The 23,497-nt window shown below is 33.6% G+C and overlaps 2 protein-coding genes and 1 non-coding gene across 3 annotated transcripts in view; 1 reads left to right on the forward strand and 2 right to left on the reverse strand.

Moving 5' to 3' along the window:
* LOC116182679 (serine hydroxymethyltransferase, cytosolic-like) overlaps window positions 1-23,497 on the reverse strand; it is a 24,063-nt gene continuing 566 nt past the window's right edge. Inside the window, exons 2-6 of the mRNA XM_031503217.1 lie at window positions 11,121-11,126; window positions 1,439-1,663; window positions 1,237-1,382; window positions 366-1,184; window positions 1-320 (exon numbers count right to left, since the gene is read on the reverse strand). Coding sequence (XP_031359077.1) covers window positions 82-320; window positions 366-1,184; window positions 1,237-1,382; window positions 1,439-1,644 — 1,410 coding nt within the window. The 5' untranslated portion in view covers window positions 1,645-1,663; window positions 11,121-11,126 and the 3' untranslated portion in view covers window positions 1-81. The remainder of the gene's footprint in view (window positions 321-365; window positions 1,185-1,236; window positions 1,383-1,438; window positions 1,664-11,120; window positions 11,127-23,497) is intronic.
* LOC116182678 (single-minded homolog 2-like) overlaps window positions 11,307-23,497 on the reverse strand; it is a 27,059-nt gene continuing 14,868 nt past the window's right edge. Inside the window, exons 3-4 of the mRNA XM_031503216.1 lie at window positions 17,486-17,661; window positions 11,307-11,579 (exon numbers count right to left, since the gene is read on the reverse strand). Coding sequence (XP_031359076.1) covers window positions 11,307-11,579; window positions 17,486-17,661 — 449 coding nt within the window. The remainder of the gene's footprint in view (window positions 11,580-17,485; window positions 17,662-23,497) is intronic.
* Window positions 16,403-16,484, forward strand: Trnas-uga. Its single transcript has one exon. It is a non-coding gene; the product is annotated as a tRNA-Ser (tRNA).

The raw sequence follows: 23,497 nt of genomic DNA on the forward strand, positions 1-23,497 counted from the left end.
TGGCAACGCCATTCTGATCATATATTGGTACTGGTACAATTGGTATTGTGTTTCTATTTTTAATACAGTAATACAGTAAAACTAGTAATCAGGATGTCCCGGTATCGGAAAAGTTTTACTAAAGGATTCAACATCATTTTTTAGTGCTTCTATTTTCTTCCCAATGGTTTGCTCGCTATCAAGAACTCTAATGTAATCAACAAGTTTGGGACCAGATATTTTGACAACTTCCAAACCCAGTTTAATTCCTTTATCGATATAGTCTACAACTTTATCGAAATCGGCCTCGACGAGTCCTCTAGTGGTCAGAACTGGAGTACCTAAAATAAAGAAACGTAAAAGATCTGCTGCTTTTAAGGTCTAACCTAATCTGAATCCAGATGGATTTAAAGCACTTTTGTCTCCAGGAACAGTGTTTTTGTTGCAGGAGATTGACACCCTTTCTAGAATTTTCTCAGCTTTGGACCCTGACAGGCCTGTTCCTTGCAGGTTAACCAACAAAAGATGATTATCGGTGCCTCCAGTGGTAATGTTGTATCCTCTATCTATTAACTTTGCCGCCATATGTTGAGCGTTGGCCACCACCTGTTTTTGGTACTGGACAAATTCGACCGACTTGACTTGTTTAAACGCGGTTGCGATACCGGCGATCCCATTATTGTGAGGTCCCCCTTGCAAAGCTGGAAAGACGGCATTGTTGATTCTCTTTTCCAGATCGTACAACACTGCTTCGCCCTTTGCGTTCGTGGATCGCACGCCTTTCTTAAAGTAGATCACTGCCGATCGCGGCCCTCTTAAGCTTTTATGGCATGTTGTCGTCACGACATCGCTGTATTCGAACGGGCTTGGTATAATACCGGCGGCCACGAGTCCCGACGTGTGCGCCATATCTGCAAAGAGGTACGCACCGACGCTATCGCAAATCTCTCGAAATCGCTCGTAATCCAAAGGACGAGAGTAACAACTAATACCAGCGATAATCAACTTTGGCCTGAACAGTTTGGCGGAGCTAGCAAGTTGATCGTAATCTATTAGACCTGTTTCAGGATCAACCTTGTAAGGCATAGATTCAAAAAACATGGATGATGCCGATACTTTTTTGGTTGGGGTTTGGAAGCCATGCGTGAGGTGACCTCCGTCGGGTAAATCTAAGCCCATAATACGACCATGCGCTTCCACAATGCCTATTGGTACATTTTTATTGTTGCCAAATGTGTGCGAGAATTTGCGATTTACCTGTGTACACTGCTATATTTGCTGGTGATCCTGAATAGGGTTGAACATTGACCCCCCATTCTTCGGGATTCAAATTGAAAGCCTCGAGAGCTCGTTTTTGAGCGAGCCTTTCGATGTCATCGATTACCTCATTGCCACCATAATACCTAAAAGGTTTTTCTGTGTTAAATTCTAGTTTAGTCATAAAAACAAAGGTTTTTACCGCTCTCCCGGGAGCCCTTCTGAGTATTTATTGTGAAGACATGAACTGAGGCATTGCAAAACCGATAAGGAAGTAAAATTTCCGGAAGCAATCAACTCGAGACCGGCTTCTTGGCGCTTTTTCTCCTTTTGTATTAGACTAAACAGCTCTGGATCAGCATCCCATAGATTTGCACTTAATAATATTGAAATTCCTGTTCTACTCATTGTTGTGGTGCTTTGTTCTAAAAGCAAGCAGATCATTTAAAATTACGAACGTGCCTTTCGCACCTATCCATGATTCCTACTACCTACAATAGGTAGTTGCATTTATTTAATTAATTCAAAAATTCTGCCAGTGAATCTATTACTTTGTAGTTAAAATGTAACAGTTGAGATTACGGCGGATAAAACAAAAAAATACTTATCCAATAATTTACAAAACGTTTTAGGGATAGAATCAAAATAAATTTACATGAAGCACGCAAATGTCTATAGTCATAAAATACCTCGTGAAAAACGAACATTTTCAATTGTACAACATATACTATGTCTATGCTTGTAGACAAGATAAACGAAAAAGGTCTCAAGCTTCAGTGAGCAGCAACCTTTCACCTTGATGTGATACAAAATAATGTGATAACGTTTTTTTTGTGTCCGCTTTTTTATATAGACTAAATTTTTTAATTTCGCCTGCAAAGACATTTGGTCGAAGGACGCAAAACGTCGATGTCGATGCGATTTTGAAAAGGTCAAATACGCGCACTGTCTAGGTACTCTTGTACCATTTTGCCGAATCAAAAATTTGGACGATCTTCCGATCACACGTCCAAAGCGACAACAACAACTATTACCAACAAGATATGAAAAATCGCATACAATTTTCAGAAGGAGCATTTTTCGATGTACCAAATGATATATGTAAATTTATTTTCAAAATAACAATACATAGGTAACTACTATAGTAACAAGTTAAAAAGTAATCGTAAACGATTTACAAAAAGCCGGCCACAAATATGAAAGATAGCGGTGCAAATGTGCAATCCATTTTTCACGTGCTACTTATAGGTACTACTATACTACTATAAAAAAGTAAGCACTGCGCATGCGCAAAATAAAATTTTGAAACTGGCGTTAGATTTTCCTTTAATCCAAGCACCTATGTATCAAATTTCGTTTAAATTCTTCCATAAATAAAAAAAGTTGGCACTGCGCATGCGCAATACCAAACTTTGAAACTGGCGTTAGATTTTCATTTATTCCAAGTGCCTATGTATCAAACTTCATTCAAATACTTTTATAAACAAAAAAGTTTGCAATTCGGTTTATAAATGGTCGAGATGGGAAAAGGGCACTGTGAATTTTGAATCAATTCGACTCAAGTTTTGGCATTGCGTATTATATGGCTAAAGCTATGCCCATATTGAATTTCATGCAATTCAGTTCATAACTAACGGAGATGTCAAAGCGATCGGACATTTCTAACCAAAGTTATCGTTCACACGGACAGATAGAGGGACAAACAGACAAAGGAACAGACGGACAGACCAACAGACAGACGACAGACATCAATACAAAATTATAAAGGATTTTTAGGATCATTAATAAACGGCAAAAGTGTAAAATTATGGAACATGTAAAAAACGGTTTATTGGTTTTTTACAATAACTTTTTTAGCACTCGACACCATAACGAACCAAATAATGAAAAAAGTAGTAGAACAATAGCTATTTTAAGATAAAGAACTAGTAACATCTCAACGAACGAGAGGACGGACGGACGGACAATGTGGCCACAATAGCGCATTTATTTTTATTTTTGTGGAAATGCGCTAAAAATAGGATAATAACAATTAGGTTACCAATTCTAAACATATAATACGACTTCATTACACCAAATCCTTCTCGAGATGTTCGAATGTAAATTTGCACACATATATGCATCTAGCAAAGAAGTTAATTAATCTTCATTTTGTGAGTACCTACTCTGTTACGACCCTTGACCTTTTGATACAAAATATATCATATCTCCGTTGCTAGTAATCCTGTCTGGTCGACCTATTACTAACTTTCCCTTTGTGAGTACCGACTTCCGACATTACGGAATTTCCCCTAATAAGATCACCGCGCAGTAGATCGTTTATGTGCACCGCTCGAAACTAATTAAATTAGCTCACATTCGGAAACATGACTTTTAATCCGGCTCATATTCAATAGTAACTACTAACTCATAGAAATCGATTGGCGAAGGTTTGACATCGCTGTCTCTTTGCGTTCTCGAATTAGAGGAGAAACAGACGGACAAACCATCACATAAGAGGAATTTTTTTCTTTCGAAAAATTCCCCTAAAAACTCATCCCACCGAGAGATCAATAGCGACAATCACTTGCCCGATCATTTCGCCGACTGTTCTCAAAATACCTACGGCCGATGCGGCTGAATGGGGGTTTACAGTATAGTTGAATTCCGCAGTTCTAATTTAATAAGCATGTACCTGAAACCATAAAAAATTTTTTTGGACAGTAAAAGTTTATTTAAAAATAGAGACTGACTAGAAATAGTTATTTGTTTCATTAGTACAAAAAATGTCAGTTTTCGGGACGAGGAAGATAGTTGCTGGACGACGCGTTAGCGGAGTCCAGCAACCTTCCGAGTCCCGAAAACGCATTTTTTGTACGAATAAAACATAAAATTTTTTCTCCAACCCCCTTTACTTCAAATTATATTCGAATTTAGATTCAGTCACCGTTTCACTACTAGAAATGAGAACTTCTGCTTTCTTGTCCTCACGTGTCATGCCACTCTAGTTTTTAGGTTAACTTATAACCTTTTCGTTCTTACTTCTTACTTCTCACCTCTCGCGACTTTGTAGGGAGCAAATCTAAGGTAGCATCTTCTGCCGTTTCTATAATCTGTGGCGGAGTGCAATCCATGTCGCTATCAGTTTCAGTCATTTCTATTGTATACACAATTAATATTGTTATATTTTGTATTGAAATAAAAAACTTACCATACAGTTTTTTAATTAAAATTAATTGCAATTAACTTTTTCAAATTTTGAATTCAAAATGACAGATAATAGTGCAATGGGTCTGAAGTAGATGGCGTTACGCGCGACGGCGGGTTGTATACGTATTAAAATTACGTTCACCGAATATGTAAATTACGTTACACATGGTTTAAATAAAAATAGCGAGCGTAAATCATTTTCAATACATGTACATACGTATAGGTAACAGCATTATTTGCATTGAATATGCAAAAATATTTGATTTGTATGTATAGAAATATCTTACAACCTGCAATGTAAAACGATGTCAATGTGACATATCTCCGTGATTGTAATTTTTTAATTGGCCAACTTTCAAGGTCAATTTCTTTTTGGTACTAGGACCAAAAGTATCTACTTTTTGTACAGTTGCCATGGTGAAAGCGATTAATCCGCAAAACGTCAATTTTACGTACCGAACACTGTCACAAAATAGCGTCTTATTCAAGTGGTTGGAGAAAAAAAATAATTTTTTAAATGATATCAAATATGTAGTAGTTACCTTAGAAATTAAAGCCAAAGTAAAGTGTTTAGAACCAATCGCGGTAGCTGTGGAAATTTAAACAAAAACATAAAATTTACAACAGGAAGCCAAGAAATCAAATAAAAAGCAGTTACAGAAATAACTACAACACATTGCACTTGCTTCCTATGTATTATCATTACATCGAATTAAAACATCTTTTCATCATTTGTGTAATTATTATTTTGTTGCATTGCGGATCTTATAAGTTACACGTGTATTATTCACTAAACTAGTTTTGTGACAGACAGGACAAGAGACAGGAAAAACTCTTTTGTTTTTGTTTAAATTTCCATAGTTACTGCGAATGGTTTTAAAAACATTACTGTAGCTTTAATTTCTAAGGTAATTATAACCTATTTGGTATCATTGTAAAAAGAATTTGAAGCTTTTGAGGCATAGTTCAGAAAAAAGCTCTTTTGCTTTTGTCGCTCGTCTTTTTTGAATATGTAGTTTTATTAAAATTGGAAAGTAGAGTATTTTAGTTTTTTACACTTTTTTCCTACCTCCAATAATAAAAGCAATATCCGCTCGGACACGCAAAATCAATCAGAGTGTATAGTGCCTTTCAAGAGCTCTCTATGCGTTTTTCTCGCTCTTTCCAAAAAGAAATCTAGAAAATTTAGAGATACTTTAGGATCGACAACAATCTCCAAAAATCTTCCAGAGATCCTTCAGATTCCCTTCTCTATTTAAGAATAGAGCTTTTAAGTCCTTAGAGATATTGATTATATCTTTTTAATCCCTCACAAGTTAAGCCGTCATAATTCAAGCTCCATAGATTCAGACATGGTAGGGCTATATGCACTAAAACAGGAAAAATTAGATCCCTGGGGAAGGCCTTTAGAATCTGGTAGAAAATGTGAACAAATCTATCGCTGCGGTTGATAATTACCAAGCACTTAATTATTAACATAGTGCAGGTATCTAACTAGCGATAACAATTAAATACCTAATGAGAAGTCGTCCTATTTTCATAAACATTTTGTGACAAAAAGAAAACGAGCCCCGTTTGTTTATGAAGGGCACGGTATAAGCAAACCTACGCACGACCATAAATTATACTCCATCAATAAAGTAAGACAACATTTTTCAAGGTGTAATTTCGGTTATTCCATAAAGACCGAAGAAAGGTAGTTTTATTACAATAACGATAATAGACGTAAAGGCCCAAAACGTGACAAAACTCAACATTTTTCGTGGCTATAAACGCAAAATCGTTCAGGTGCGAATAGAACGGATGGGGTAATTTGTGTGTATATCTGTATAATGTATGCGAGGGCGAGTACGCGTGACTCTAACAATACGGTTAACGTTATATGCGAGAATCGAGTGTCAAACTTTTGTTATTTATTGAAATTCTTTCTCTATTTGTTTTGTTTCTATTTTGGGGTTGTTGTAGACTCCTTCAGGTTTATACCATTTGTATATCTTTCCTCCAGAGAGATGCTTATCTATCGTTCAAGTTTGGACATTATTATACCTACGGTATAGAGATATTTTCTTTTAAACTTCTATAGGGTGGCTGTTAACCGTTTGTTATGACAAACTAATGAAATTTTAGACATAACAGTAGTAAAATTGCACTATATTTATTATTCTAATAACACTCCGTACAAGATTATAAATTTTGCTTAGGTACACGATTGAAACTTCAAGTTTTATAGTTACCGTTCAGCATTTTATTTGTAAAATTATGAAAGAAATAGCCATTACCCCTCCTGAGTGCTGTTTGGTACGAAATCAGTTTTATTTGCAAAACCTCGTTAATCAGATGAAGTTTGTTTTGGATGGTAAATGAAATGATTTACAGAAAGAAACAGAATGCATACCATTGGCTAATGACTTTGATAAAAAATCCAAAAAGTGTAATTCGCGTTAGACATTCACACGAATCAGGTAACGAAAATTCAAGCACGTAAGGGATTCCAAAATTAAACTTGTTGCTTGTTTTGTAAAATTGCATTGCGACTAATATGAAATTATACTTCAAAGTTACAAAAAACTCTCTTTGTCACTGCAGTAGTCTCATTAAAAAGTGTGTACCAATTAAATTTTGCATCTCCCAAGACAGGATTTTTTAACAATAACGATTTATGATGCTTGCTAGGTATTTGCGGTACCGACCTATATTTATGCAAATTCCTTTATGCAACCAGATTAACGGAATCTCTTATAGATGTTCTTGAAATTTCTGAATAAGTGTATTTTATGTCAGGCAGGTACCCACTAAGGTAAAGGATTATTAGAAGAAAGAAAGAGTGACACGCTGTTTTAATCTCAAAGCACCGAAACCGAAGTGCAATATAATTTACAACTGTTGTTTATTCCTAAAAGAATTTAGCCGGTTAGGACTTTTTCACAAATGTTTTGCGAATTTTGCATTTTTATTTCAGGAAACAAATGAATAACGAAAAACAATTGAATTTTTTTAAATAGCAATGCACACCTTCATTAGGCTCATTTGATAGGGACTTTGTTTCTCTTTTCAATGACGAAAGCAACACGTTAGCACCCGTGTATAGACATTAATTTTTATTTTAAGTTTTTGTGATAGGTTATGCCACTGTCTTGAAGTTAATGGTGAACATTTTGCAATGAAAACTAATTTACTGCTAATTTCGTGTTGTTTTCAAGGTTTAATAAGAAACGTTCATTTGTTTTATTTGATGTATGATTTCTGGATTAATGTTATTGATTTAAGTGTAATAAATTTTTTTGAAAAATTTTCTTGAATAAGGGTATACTAATATGTTATATCATCGAAATGAGAAAAAAAATCTCTATCAAATTAGCCTAATGAAAAGGTGCACTGCCAATCAATTGTTTTTCGTAATTCATTTGTTTTCTGAAATAAAAACAACTGAATGCTGCCTCATTATGGGAAATAAAATGTCAAACAACGTTCATAATATAGAAAATTTTTTATACATTCGATATTTACAGAGATACATACTATGTTCCATACAGAATGGGCACCCTGTGTATATTTTTTTCTAAACTACCAGGAAAGATGGGAACCTCTTATTTTACGAAAAAACAAATTATCATTTGGAACGTGTTGTAAGAGGTAAGATATTTATGCATTGTTTTGAATTTGTAGAGAAACAATTATTTTATACAGTTGGTATGAAGATTTTTTAATTTTAATATTAGTAGAGGTGCACCGCTCCATTTCGGGTTAATAGTATCAAATTTGTACCATGAATAGAATGTTTCTGTATGATCATTTTCAGATGAGATTGGTCTGATTCGTCCCCCGTGCGCAGGGGGAGGGGGGCGGGGTACGAATCTCGATCATTGATTTCATTATTTCCTTACTGATCAGTTAATGCTACTAGGATTTGTATGGTAACGTTTTCAAGGAATTCATTCTTAATGCGCAATATGATTGTATATGATTCCATACAGAAAATTCATATTTTCCGTTACTAAAGGAAGAGCAAATGCTGGCTAATGTTTTATTTACAAAGGGCCATGCACCTGCCTTTCTTTACAGTTTACAATTACAGTCCGAAAAAAATTCTGAACCATTGTTCACGGAGGGTAAATATAGGTGAAAAATCTGCAGAAATATTTGCAATATACAAAAATTAACAATCCGAGGAAGTAGCTCTTGAGTTTGAATAATTTAAATCTGACTTCAAATTAACACAAAATTTGATATGTTCAAAAGTAACTAACTCAAGTAGATTTAAAAGCAACTCCACTCCTTTCCCATTTGTGGAAAATAACATTCCGAAGTCTCTTACATAAAGTAAATGAAATACTTTGTTAATTAGCGGGACCTTCTCCAATCAAGAAGGTACCTATCTGGAGGTTCAGAATACCTCCAGTTCAGGCGGCGATTTCTTGTTAATTTCTGTGAATACCTATAGTTTTAAAATGGCTTTGTATAAGGGCAAGTGATCATTCATCATACCTACCGGGGCCGTGTAATTAACAACGTTAGGGACGAGGATATATAATGTGAGGTCAGCGACATCTGGGTGCCATCCCCGAGCGTGTTAAGCAAACGTGGTGATTTTTCACTTTTTTCCTATTTTCATCTACAGTTTTGATCCGATTGTTTTCAAATCAATCATTTCACATCTCTCAATTTGAGCGGGTTTTTAAAACTCGTAGTAAATCATGTTTTAAATTTGCGACAGATCCAGTCTCAGTAAATTTTGCAATAAGGGTTAGGACATACCTTATCCATATGCCTGTATTCGTTAAACGTTGCACCAGTTTGCCGAGCACATTGATTTTCGGCTCACCTAAAGTATAAACCTTTTTTGTTAAATTACTTCAACTGGTAACACTAAAAATGAATTCAATAAATAAAAACAACGAAAATACAATTATACTGTTTAACTGTGCATATTTGGGTCCTTAAAAATGTAAAATTATTTATCTAAACATCTCAATAACGGATCGGTCGTTTTTAAAAAATAAAAATCTCCCGCGGGAACAAAGGGTGAAAGGGGGCGAGTCAATTTTTTAATAAAAAGTTGTCCCCCTCTATAACATTGTCGATATGTTTCGGGATTCCTTTACAAAATACACAGATCTCGAAATATAGTGAGAAGTTTTGAAATGAACACCCTGTATGTACATCTGTAAATATACAGGCTGATTCAAATTCGAAGGTCATCATGGGGATCTCGGAAACTGTAAGAGATTTTGAGAATTTTTGAAATAATGCAAAAAAATTAAAAAATCGGCCACGGTTAGGTAATACTGAACTGAAAACACATTCGTCATGACTGTCACGAGATAATTTTGGCTATTTTCTAATACTTCCTAAACATACAGGATGCCTCACATCGAGTGTGGGTTCTTTGTCATTATCGAATTTAAAAACCGAATCATATTAAAAGTTATTTAAACAAACCGACAAACGCCAATTTAAAAACAACTAAATATCTCTGTAATTATAAGTTATGAAAAAAGTTTAAAATCAGTTTCACACTTTAACAGGACACACTTAAAAATGATGTCAAAATAAAAATCAGGATAGCGGATACCGATATATTAATAACTGTTTTTTTTCAATGTACAGGTATGTCATATTGGATTAAAAAAGTTTTTTTATTTTATTTTTAAGAAATATCAGATATCTTATGATTAAATAAAAAATATAGTAAAATTAATTATTTTTACATCATAATGAAGTAGGCCGAGTTATTAATCATTCTTTAGTCGATCATAGGTTAACTTTTATTATAAATAAAGAATAAAATAAACACTGTTTAACCATTTCAAAAGTCAGTATGTTGACGAGGTATATTTGGATGACTAAAAGATGTTTTTTTTAAAATTCTTTATTTAATGATTAGCCATCCAAAAGTATTTAATTAACTTATACAGTGATCAAAAATATGATCTCGGCCTGTTTGATTAATATGTGAAATTAGTAGATATTCTTTTTTTTAACCCTGTGAAAATGAAATATGGCACCCATTTAAGAAAAATATCAGTAACCGCCATCTTGAATTTCATTTTGACATCATTTTTGAGATTTTCCCATGAAAGAGAGAAACTTCATATTATCTGTTTTGATATCTTTTATAATAAATGCATAATTATATTTAATTTTTTGTAAAAGGGCGCGTTTGTGCGCAAAGTTACTCAGGCATAGTTTCTTGATGTGGGGCACCCCGTGTTCTTTGGGTCGATTTTTTAAACCTTTTTTTGACAATTATTGAAATAATCAAAAAAATTAAAAGAATTATCCATGGATAGGTACATATAGGCTACAGTTAATGATATCTAATTGAAAATGCATTGTACCTACGGCAATTTTGAGAAATGAGAAAACTATTTTTGCATACATTAGGTACCACCGGGTCTATTAACAGGTCGTAGGTGCTTAAATAATCCGCTCCTGCTTGCAGTATTTTTGAAGCTACACCCTCGTCACTCGCTATCTCTTTATCATTTATTCAACAATTCTAATAAAAGCAAGTTGTACACTGTACAGTCGCCGCACTCGCGCGAGTGGCTAAGGCGTATAGCACCATCTTTAAGTTGGGCTGCGAATATTTGTTAAAAATCTCGACGCATTGTTATTAAAATGAATAAATATGCTAGAATACGAAGATATCTATTCAATTTTACCGAAATGCATTACGAATATAACTGAAAGCGCTACCTCTACCCTATAACTGAAATGTTACAAGTATTAAATAAATCCGTCGCCATTATTCAGACGTTGCATTAAATATTGATTTTGTTTTGTTTTCCACCTCGAGTGTAGGAAGGTACTTCCACCTACCTAATAATTGCGAGGTTGATTTAGGTACATTTGAACTAAAATACGCGTCACCGTTCCTCTTAATAGATTACATCGGCGGTAGGGTAGGTATTCTTAAGCGCAAAGTCAATTATGTGTATATCTAAAAGACCAACCTTGTATCCTCCATTTGTAAGGCCCGCATTCCTTTTGGCGAGCACACATTTCATGCGCAGAAAAAAGATGCGCTCGCTTTCGTAGTCCTGGTTGGGCGAAGTTCCAGGAGGCGGCATCGACGGGCTTAGGACCGCTGTCATCTCGTCATGATCGGCGGGGGGGATATACTCGTATATGCTATTACCTGTCAGTTCTACCTGAAAAATAGATTCATATAGAAACACGAATACCTATACGTTTTCTTTACTAGGTACATAAATTACACCCCTTCGCATCGATTGTATGCGCCCTTTTCTTAGTGCGAATTAATTTCTGACTGGAAGATTCTTTAGACAGGGAAAATTTTACCTGCCATTCGGTCGTTGTGTATTTACAGTTAATGAAGACATAATTATATCAAACGTTATTAGTCTTTTACGTGCATTTCAATAGTAGTTCAAAAGTCCCAGTCCAGTAGACTGTGGTAAAACGATTTTTACAAAGGCCTTTAAAATAGGTAGGTACATATTTTAAAAGTAAGCAAAAGGTAGGTACTTCTTTGTTGCATATTCCGGATGCAGGTAGGTGTATAGGTACACAAGACAGATACTTATATCTATACAATACTTAGTGTTTTCTAAAAGTACAGTAGGTACCTATGCAAGTTGGGGATCTAGAAACCCGTTTTATAATATTTGGTTAACTACTATCTACTCCTATTATCGTAAGCTTCCTATGAACCCGATTTATGCATGGTATGTGTAATATGTACCTACGATGACCGCAACTTTTGTAGATATTCTTTAATCTGTTTTAATTTATTAATTAAATAATATACCTTTACTTGACTACTTCTATGTATATGAAAAAAGAGTGCAGTAGGATAGGTATTCGTATTACGTAGTTACTTCCGAACGAGAATGAGAAAAAAAAGCTTTTTCTAAAGTAATGGTATACACATTTCGATAATTATTGTTAGCTATTTTTCCAAATTTTGTAGGGAGATTGAGCCATCACGATCCCTCCATAAGGCTACCAGTGCTACCACTTTGCCTTGCACTCAGACAAAATGATAGGAATTAAATACCTAATACTGTGTAGACCCATTTGATAGGCTTTAAATATCATATTTTAAGCATCGGTTGTAAGCTTTTTAAGAGCTTATTCAAGATATGCTTTTGTTTTGTTTTTTGAAAAAAATTCACAGTTTACTAGATGATGGGTGAAAAACAGATTTAATGATTTTTCTTTTAAATGTTGTAGAATCGTTAGTATTAGAAAAATAGAAATATGCAAAGAACAAAAATTGTAGATTTTTTGCGCTTAATAAGATACATTTATTAATTTTCATTCTTCTTTTATAATTATAACGCAAACTCACATTTTCTTAAATGGCAACCATAGTTGGCTATGACATTTTAAAAACTGCATTTTTTTCCATTTACAGTGATATAAGGTTTGTTGTACTTACTTTGGGAAATAAACATTATACAGAACTGGTTTGAGAGTAGTAAAAACAGAGTTTGCCATGGGAAACGTTTTAGTCCTCTTAATTACTCAATCAATTATAATATTTAACTTAAAACTTTAGGGACACAAATAAATTTCTACTTTGAAGTAGGTAATTACATGTCAAAAATTTATCTGTCTCGGCAAATGTTATCAAAATCATTAATATTTACACACAAGCAGGATCTTTTCGCAATTGAATTTGCAGTTTTCTGTAGGTATTATCGTACCATCTAAATTGCGAAAGGAATTTACCACAGCATCATCGTAATTCTTCTTTTGTCGCATATGTTCGCTGATAAATCAAACCCTTTTAGAACACCATCTTGGTGACCAAAGGACCCACCCGTTTTTACCTATCCATGAATTTGGAAATAGTTGGTTTGGGTGTTCTCGTACCTTTACTTGTAGTTGGTTGTGCGGCGGAGCACCGTTGTGTTGAAACCAGCGTAAATTACGTCGTGTTTCCAAATCTAACCCATACTACATATCTTGAAATTCATTTGGTAGAAAATGAAGATAACGTTGGCCTGTCCAAGAATTCGCGATTCAATAATTCCGCACCAATCATTAAATCCAAGTTTTCTTTGACGCCTTCAAGAATGAACAGCAGTATTTCCATGGCATATGATCTCGCATATGATACGATCTACTTTTAATAGTGTAATGAATATGATTATTAATTCCACTTTCATAGTGAATTTTCGAAGATGACTTTTGAATATGTCAAATGTGCCACAGTTACACTATTACCTATCTCACTAGATATTGTTTTCCATGGCAAACTCTGTTTATTTACCTCTCACGAAAATTCCTGCAGTTATACACTGCCTTTTTTTGAGCCCCGAAAAAAAAATAATTTCAAACAGTTCCAAGATTGGGCTACTAGTTCAAAAGAAACAGCCCTTTGAATTTTCTTTCGAAATTGGTTTCTAGTCTATAACTTTTGATTGAGAAGTCTGATCGAAAAAGTACGAATTGTTTTGGATTCTACGCATCAAAATTAATAAGAAAAAGTGTTTTCCCGAGAAATTTTGGTGCAGTCGATTTTTGGTAAAAAAGGAAGGTTATACACTGCCCTTTTTTGAGCCCCGAAAAAAAATTGTCTCAGATCGACCCGGAAAAAAATTTTCTTATAGAATGTGGCCTGTAGAATCCATAATTTCAAACAGTTCCAAGATTGGCCTACTAGTTCAAAAGTTACAGCCCTTTGAATTTTCTTTCGAAATTGGTTTCTAGTCTATAACTTTTGATTGAGAAGTCTGATCGAAAAAGTACGAATTGCTTTGGATTCTACGCACCAAAATTAATAAGAAAAAGTGTTTTCCCGAGAAATTTTGGTGCAGTCGATTTTTGGTAAAAAAGGAAGGTTATACACTGCTTTCTTTTGAGCCCCGAAAAAAAAATTGTCTCAGATCGACCCGGAAAAAAAATTGTCTTATAGAATGTGGCCTGTAGAATCCATAATTTCAAACAGTTCCAAGATTGGGCTACTAGTTCAAAAGTTACAGCCCTTTGAATTTTCTTTCGAAATGGGTTTCTAGTCTATAACTTTTGATTGAGAAGTCTAATCGAAAAAGTACGAATTGTTTTGGATTCTACGCACCAAAATTAATAAGAAAAAGTGTTCTCCCGAGAAATAAATTTTTCTTATAGAATGTGGCCTGTAGAATCCATAATTTCAAACAGTTCCAAGATTGGGCTACTAGTTCAAAAGTTACCGCCCTTTGAATTTTCTTTCGAAATTGGTTTCTAGTCTATAACTTTTGATTGAGAAGTCTGATCGAAAAAGTACGAATTGTTTTGGATTCTACGCGCCAAAATTAATAAGAAACAGTGTTTTCCCGAGAAATTTTGGTGCAGTCGATTTTTGGTAAAAAAGGAAGGTTTTACACTGCCTTTTTTTGAGCCCCGAAAAAAAAATTGTCTCAGATCGACCCGGAAAAAAAATTTTCTTATAGAATGTGGCCTGTAGAATCCATAATTCCAAACAGTTCCAAGATTGGGCTACTAGTTCAAAAGTTACAGCCCTTTGAATTTTCTTTCAAAATTGGTTTCTAGTCCATAACTTTTGATTGAGAAGTCTAATCGAAAATGTACGAATTGTTTTGGATTCTACGCACCAAAATTAATAAGAAAAAGTGTTTTCCCGAGAAATTTTGGTGTAGTCGATTTTTGGTAAAAAAGGAAGGTTATAAGTGCAGCGCCTTTATTTATTAAAGTACGTTTAGCAAGCCTTATATCGTTATTATAGAGAGAAAAATGTGTCCTTTTTAAAAATGCCAAAGCCAACGCCGACCTGCGTAGCTCAGAATAGCTTACGTTAGAAGCTCTAACTTTGGCTACAAGGGTCCTGGGTTCGAATCCCAGGTAAGGCATGGCTGTTTGTGATTGTATAGTGGGTTGAGTGGGAAGAGTAGCAAATTGCTAACACTCCGCCCACTATAAACAAAAATAAAAGCAATAAAAAGGCAACTATGACTACCATTTAAAAAAATTAAAGTTTGTATTATAACACAACATCATATTCATCAGATTAATCATTAAAATGTCTAAAACTTTTATTCGTGTCATTTTGTTGTATTTTTAATAACAACGATTCTATAGGCGATTCTACCATTAAATGAAAAATCACTAAATCTGTTTTTCGCTCATATCTAGTAAACTGTGGATTTTATTAAAAATACAAAAGCATAATAAGCTCTTAAAACGACAACTCTTTCCTCATTTAACCGAATCTCTATGTCTGTTATATATGGTTTCCGAGATCCCAATGCTTAAAATGAAAAAAAATCACCCTGTATTTCCTTCAGAAGGAAGGTCTTTTATCTGGAATTGTCTTAGAAAGCTCTGGTAAGGGTCTGGAAATGATCTAGAGCTCAGAACAATCTAACGGTCTAGCAAGGTTTGAACAAGGTTTAAAAAAACGGAAAAGTTCTCAAAATCTCTTAGAGTGTGTTCAAAATGCTCTAGAAATCACCAAGATTGTTCTACAAAGTATTGCTATGTTAAGCCTTTGAATGATTTACTGTCGAAAAACTTCGTTTTCTTTAGTGGTTTTTGATGTTTCTTCAGATTATGTGCCTTCAACGGCACAAAGAATTCAGTATCTCCAAGTTACCATTTACTATTAAGACATTTATTTAAAAGGTTAAAAATATTGCACTGGCAGTCTATCTCTATAGCAATATTTATGGGTGTCGTTGAGTTTTTTTTCATTTTAAGCATTAGGATCTCGGAAACCATAAGACATACAGATTCGGTTAAACGAGAAAAGAGTTGTAGTTAGAAGAGCTTATTCAAGATATGCTTTTGTTTTTTAAAAAAAAATCCACAGTTTACTAGATATGAACGAAAAACAGATTTAGTGATTTTTCATGGTTCAACTGTTGTAGTACTCATAAGTAGGGTAGATTTAATGAAGTTTTCCACTTGTAAATATTATATTTTACGGAATATTGCTTAGAGGGTCTCAATTGGTATATGTATTTTAAAATAAGAGTATACACCCCAAAAATTTCGGAATGTATCAGCTGCGGTGTCCGAGTGGTTAAGGAGATGGACTTGAAATCCATTGGGTTCTACCCGCACAGGTTCGAATCCTGTCCGCAGCGCATTTTTATATGATTTTTGTTATTTAGGCAATGCTAACAATTTGTTAGTAATTAATTAACAAGTGTATTATTGAGTTCGGTAATCATCACAAATTGGTGCTTTTCTTTCAAATCATTTCATTAATATGATGTTTAATTGTCGCAAAGAAAATCCTTGTGCACAATATACAGGGTGGTGACTTGCGTAACGCATCATAGGGATTTCAATGTAAAATTCATAACATGCGATTATTGGCTCCCCAAATTATTTTAGAGCAAAAATTTATTAAGGTTTTTTGTAGAAAAAATTTTTTTACGCCAATCAACTGTATTAGTTTTCAATTTTTTGCATAATAAAGATGGAAAATTGGAAATTTAAAACCGGCATCTTTTTCAATAATCTGCGATGCCATGGAATTTTCTAAAACAAAAAGATATCCAGTTATCAATTAGCAGCAGTTCGAAATTGATTTTATGATCGACTTGGTTACTGTCTTGCAGTTAATGGTGACTTATTCGAACATTTATTGTAAATTGTTATATTAGGAAACCGTTTTTAGTAATTTGGTCTTTCTTTATGTTGAATTCGCTGTTCTAAATATAATACTTTTTTGATAGAATTTGATTTGTTTTATAGCAGACATTCCATGGCATGACGGATATTGGCGTAGTTTTTGTATTATAAAATTCCATGGCATCACAGATTATTGAAAAAGATGCGGGTTTTATTTTTCCAATTTTCCGTCTTTATTATGCAAAAAATTGAAAACTAATACGGCTGATTGACGTAAAAAATTTTTTCTACAAAGAACTTTAATACAATTTTGCTCTAAAATAATTTTGACATCGGTAGGACAGGAAATTCAGCTATGGCGCACGTTTAGACAGCACACAATCGTTAGATAAAATGTTTTTTCATTGACACAATGGAGAACAATACAGGTCTCCAATTTAATGAACGATTGAACAAAAACCAACCAAACGTGTTAAGAAGAAAATGGCAAAGGAACAATTAAACAAACCTGTGACAATCCCAAATGAACGGAGGCTGTTTCTGATATGTACATTATTTTTCCATCAGGTGCAACGACAAATATAAATCCGTCTAGCGTTTGAAGAAGATATGAACCTAACTCCTTAATGGGAGTTTCTCTGGAATTGGTTACAGGTGGTGCTGCGCCCCATGCATCTCCCAAACCTGTAACAAACGTACACATTATTTTTCATTGTTTCAATATTAAATAATCAACCGAAAAACACTATCATTGCGCATGCATGTTCTGCCCAAAAGTTTTTCAGCTCTTCCTTTTATGTCTAAGAATATGTGCACCAAATTTAGTTCAACCGGTGCAGCCGTTCAGCCGGAAATGAGAGTATAGACAAACAGACCGACATCATCGAGATTTTCTTTGATTCTGTATCCTAGTGTTGCTCGGGTATTTCCGTAAAAAAAGTGAGGGGGGGGCGTTTTTTACCCCAATCAATACTTCCCTTACTAACGTGCGGGTGGGAAAAAAATACCTGATTGGAAATAGTAACTATGTATAAAAACGAACAAAACGTGGCAACAGAATAAATAATTTAACGATAATCAACGGTCCCCTCTCATTTATAACTTTTCAAAATAGTCATATTTTTATATATAAAATTTTTCTGTACGTGTGTCTGTGATTGAACACCTAAACGGCTGGAGGGATAGTGCATTGATCGGGACGGGGACAACTTCCAAAAATTCTGTAATTGGTTGCAATAAAATGAGGTGTACTATGTAAAAAGTATTGGTTAATTTATTTCGGATTTTGCCTTATTTTCATTTCCAAATTAACGGAGGTCGTAGGAAAAAGCTTTATATCAAAATCCTCAAATTGAAAATTCAATTTTTTAAATTTTTATTAAAAAGGGCGTATGCCCGGCATCATAACCATCAGTAAATTATAGGTAATTTAATTATCTACATTCTACAACTTTGAGTATAACTTTTTTTCTAGCTAAAATGCACCGAAACGAATCTATGAGCGAGAATCTGAAGAAAGTTCCAATTTTTGTTCGGTTTTTTCAATATGAAGGCGAGAACGGAGGAAGAGGAATTGTGTCGAATTGAAGCGGCAGAGCAATGGAAGCTTTATAGGGGAGTCGATGGTGTTCGTCTGTCGGTCGTTGAACACGATAATTGCCAAATGCTTGGGTCGATTCGGTTCACACTTTTCACAGTTGATCTATACAGTGTGATTGATTTTGATGTGCGTCCAAGCGTATCTTTCCTTTATTATTGGAGATAGAAAAAATACTCCACTTTCAAACTCTGATAAAACTACATATTCGGAGAAAACAAGTGATATAAAAACAAAAGAGCATCAGAAAACAAAATATTCTTTTGTAATAGAACGGTTACTTTTGCAATATTCTTAAAAAACTTGAAATTCTCTTTATAATAATGACAATATGTTATAACTACCTTAGAAATTAAAGCTACAGTAACGTTTTTAAAACCAATCGTAGTAACTGTGGAAATTTAAACAAAAACAAAAGAGAGTTTTCCATTTGTCATATATGTCACATAACACAACAATATAACTTATAAGAACCACAATGCAACAAAATAACAATTACACAAATGATGAAAAAATGTTAAGAGGTGTAATGTAATGATAATACATAGGAAGCAATTACAGTATGGTATCCAATTTATGAGTTGTTTAGGAGCTTTTCATATCACAAGCTTAAAATTTTAGAGCTCGCTTAAATCACTAGGAGTCACTAGTGTATTTAAATTTAATGTAATAATAATTATTATTTCTGTAACTGCTTTTCATTTTGTTTTCTTTGCTTCCTGTTGTAAATTTAATGTTTTTGTTTAAATTTCCACAGCTACTGCGATTGGTTCTAAACACATTACTGTAGCTTTAATTTCCAAGGTAATTATAACATATTTGATATCATTGTAAAGCGAATTTCAAACAAGAATATTACAGGCAAAAGTAATTGTTCCATTAAAAAAAAATTCATTAATTTTCTGATGCTCTTTTGGTTTTATATCACTTGTTTTTGAATATGTAACTTTATGTAGAGTATTTTTATTTCTTACACATTTTTCTTTTCAATCACACTGTATACCACATGTAACAATTCGATTAAAAATGGGTCAAATCCAATAACCCCATAGGGTCACATCGAAGTGCTCTGCCGCTTTTTTTAGATCCGCTTTAGAGGTTTATTTTGTATTTATGTTTGTTTTTTTAAAATTAATTCATTATCAGTTCATCCAAATTTAATGTATTTTGTATTTTGTGTATGTTGTATTTTTGTGAAGAGAATTTTATGGCCTTTAAAATGATGTGTAACTCGATGGAGAGTGCATATTGTAACTTTTAGTGGTGGTAGCTGATGGTGCGGGGGTTAAAACTAAGGTAAACTTTCCATTAACTAGGTACCGTAATGGTCGTGTTTTTGCAATTTTTATTTTTGTTATCTATCTATGGTTCGTTGTGAAATAGAAGGTATGCATCTACTTCAATTGGAATATACAGGGTGGGTTTTGTTTCCATTTTAAGCATTGGTACCTATCTCGAAAACCATAAAACATACAGAGGTGTCGTTTTAAAAGTTTATTTAAGATATGCTTTTGTTTTTTGAAAAAAATCCACAGCTTACTAGATACCTATTAGCGAAAAACAGATTTAGTGGTTTTTCATTTAACTGTTGTAAAATCGTTATTACCTATTAGACAAAATGACACGAACAAAAGTTTTAGATGTTTTAATGCGTACATGATGAACATATACTAATTTCCTTTTATATTTTTTTAGTGATAATACAAACTTTAATTTTTTAAATGGTGGTATAGTGACTTTGAGATTTTTAAAAAGGACAATTTTTTCTCTTTATAACGATATAAGACTTTCTAATAAAACGCGTTACAGGAATTTTCGTATTATTGAGAGGTACCTAAGTAAACAGACTTTGCCATGAAAAACAATATCTCCAATATCTAGTGAGATACGTGATAATGTAACTGATGTGACACATTTAACATATTTAAAATCCATCTTCGAAAATTCACTATGAAAGTGAAATTCCATATGTTACCGTCAATGTTAGAAAAACGTTAATGTGCATATTGACGGATTAATCGGCAGAAGTCCGAAATTTACTTTCAATTAGTAGCAATCTGTAGATTACCTAGTTAATATGCACATTAGCGTATTCCAAATTGTTAAAGTGCGAAAACTTGGATTTAATGTTTGGTGCGGAATTATTGGATCGCGAATTCTTACGACGAAAATTGGACATGTTTCTTCATTTTCTAGCAAATGAATTTCAAGATACCTAGGACAAGTACATTTGGAAACACGATGTAATTTACGTTAGTTTCAACACAACGGTGCCCTGCCGCACAATCAACTATAAGTACGAGAGCACCTAAACCAACTATTGCCAAATTCATGGATAGGTAGGAACTGGTCGGTCGTTGGGCCAGATCTTTCAATTTTACATTTTTTCGTTTCGGTGTTCTAAACGGATTTAATTTATCAGCGAACGTATGCGACAAAAAAGAACTACGTGATGCTGTGGCAAATGCCTTTCGCAATTTAGATGGTAGGATAATACGGAAAGCTGTAAATTCTATCCTGACAAGATGCCATTTGTGTATAAATATTAATGATGGACATTTTGAACATTTTCCGAGATTAATTTTTTTACACGTAATTACTTCAAAGTAGAAATTTAAATGTAATACAGGGTGTTTTTTTGGGAGCTTTAGTTAAACGTTTCTGGGAAAGTAAAATAGGTAGGTTTTTGAAATTTTGTACTTAGGAGTTACTCTGAAGGCCGAATCGATGTAAAATATTTTCAAAATGGCCGCACTTCCGGAAACACCGGAAGTAGATAGTAACTTCGTTATTTTAAATGGCGACCCATATTTTTATTGGATTTTTGGTTTCTACGTTAAGTTTCAGTTCTTTTGATACCCATATGTCGATATCTGCCATTTATGGTTTTTAAGTTATTTTGACTTTATGAAAAAAAAAATGGCGGATGCAGATGGTACCTTGATAATCGATTACTTGAAAATGGTTATAGTCATGGCAACCCATTTTTATCAGCGCCTAGAGAATGAATAGGGCTTTCTTTTAGTGTATTTAAAAAAAGTTAAGTTGCATACAACCGCATGTTTTTACTATTGCATGAGATAGAGAATCGAAATTGGCATATTTTGATATTACATGTTCCTATAGCTATCTTTAACAGTTTCTGATTTATTCCCATTTCATTGAATTAATGCGATTTTGTTCGTATTTTCTTTTTAGTAGTTGGCCATGATTTTATAACAATCCAATTTTAAACAAATCAAGGAATGGATGCGTTAATATCATTGATTCTAGTCTAAATGATTCATTAATAAATAAGTTTTTTGTTAAGGATATAGGACGGAAAATTTTTGAAAAATCTAGACAGAGTCGTTCAACTGAAACAACGCATAAGTCTGGAAATTAAGAGAGGTAATGCGATAGCTGTTCTAGCAACAATTCCATACCAAAACTGTTTCAACGAAGTTTTTTATATTTTGCATTGAATTTATTTTGTTAATCTTGCATTTGCAATTCAATTCATTCTCTTCAATATTCTCTTGTAGAGCTTTGTATCACTTGTGCTTCAACGGTTTGTAGTGCATTTGGGGGTACAACATGTCCAAAATTCATACAATTTCGTTCCAGTGTTCGAATGAATGTACGGCAAGCAAGTGCCGCGATTCTGTCCATTTCACCATAAATAACAATTAAATTCCAAAATAGGTGAAACCACTGCCAGACATTTTTCGATTTTTTAAAACTTATGTTAACCTATAACAGTAGGTGACGGATTGGTGTCACTAGATTTGTTTAAAATTCGATTGTTATAAAATCATGGCCGATTACTAAAAAGAAAATCCGAAAAAAATAGTGTCAATTCAATAAAATGGGAATAAGTAAGAAACTGTTAAAGATAGCTATAAGAACATGTATTGTCAAAATATGCCCATTTCGATTCTCTATCTCATGGAATAGTAAGAACATGGTCATTCTACTTAAAAAAACTGAGTTTTTAGTCTTTGAAGTTTCATAAATTTGGATATCCATAGGGGCGGTCGTACGCAACTTAACTTTTTTTAAGTACACAAAAGAAAGCCCTATTCATTCTCTAGGCACTGATAAAAATGGGTTGCCATGACTACAACCCTTTTCAAATAATCAATTATCAAAGTACCATCTGGATCCGCCATTTTTTTTCTTAAAGTCAAAATAACTTAAAAACCATGAATGGCAGATCGACATATGGGTATCAAAACAACTGAAATTTCACGTAGAATTCAAAAATGCAATAAAAAATAGGGGTTGCTATTTAAAATAACGAAGTTACTATCCGTTTCCGGAAGTGCGGGCATTTTGAAAATATTTTACATCGATTCCGCCTTCAGAGTAACTCCTAAGTACAAATTTTCAAAAAACCTACATATTTTACTCCCAAAGCTCCCAAAAAAACACCCTGTATAGTTCGTAATTTCTTTTTGTTGTTGTTCTATTGGTGACCCTATAAAGTTTTAAGTTAAATATTGTAATAGACTGAGTAATTAAGAAGTAAGTACAACGAACCTTGTATCACTGTAATCAGAAAAAAATGCACTTTTTAAAATGTCACAGCCAACTATGGTTGCTATTTAAAAAATTTAAGTTTACGTTATAACTCGAAAATTATAATAGAAGAATGAAAATTAATAAATGTATCTTGTTAAGCTGAACAATTTTTGTTCTTTGCATATTTCTGTATATCTAATGCTATAACTAACGATTCTAAAACATTTAAAAGAATCATTAAATCTGTTATCTAGTAAACTGTGGATTTTTTCAAAAAACAAAAGCATATCTTGAATAAGTTTTTAAAATGATAACTCTTTCCTTTCCTCTTTTAACCTTTTATCTCTATGTCTTAAACGGTTTCCGAGATCCCAAATGCTTAAAATGAATAAAAAACTCACCCTGTACAAAAGCAATAAA

The sequence above is a fragment of the Photinus pyralis genome, unplaced genomic scaffold, assembly GCF_008802855.1.
Source record: "Photinus pyralis isolate 1611_PpyrPB1 unplaced genomic scaffold, Ppyr1.3 Ppyr1.4_unclustered_Scaffold6899, whole genome shotgun sequence".
NCBI classification, from domain to species: Eukaryota; Metazoa; Arthropoda; class Insecta; order Coleoptera; family Lampyridae; genus Photinus; species Photinus pyralis.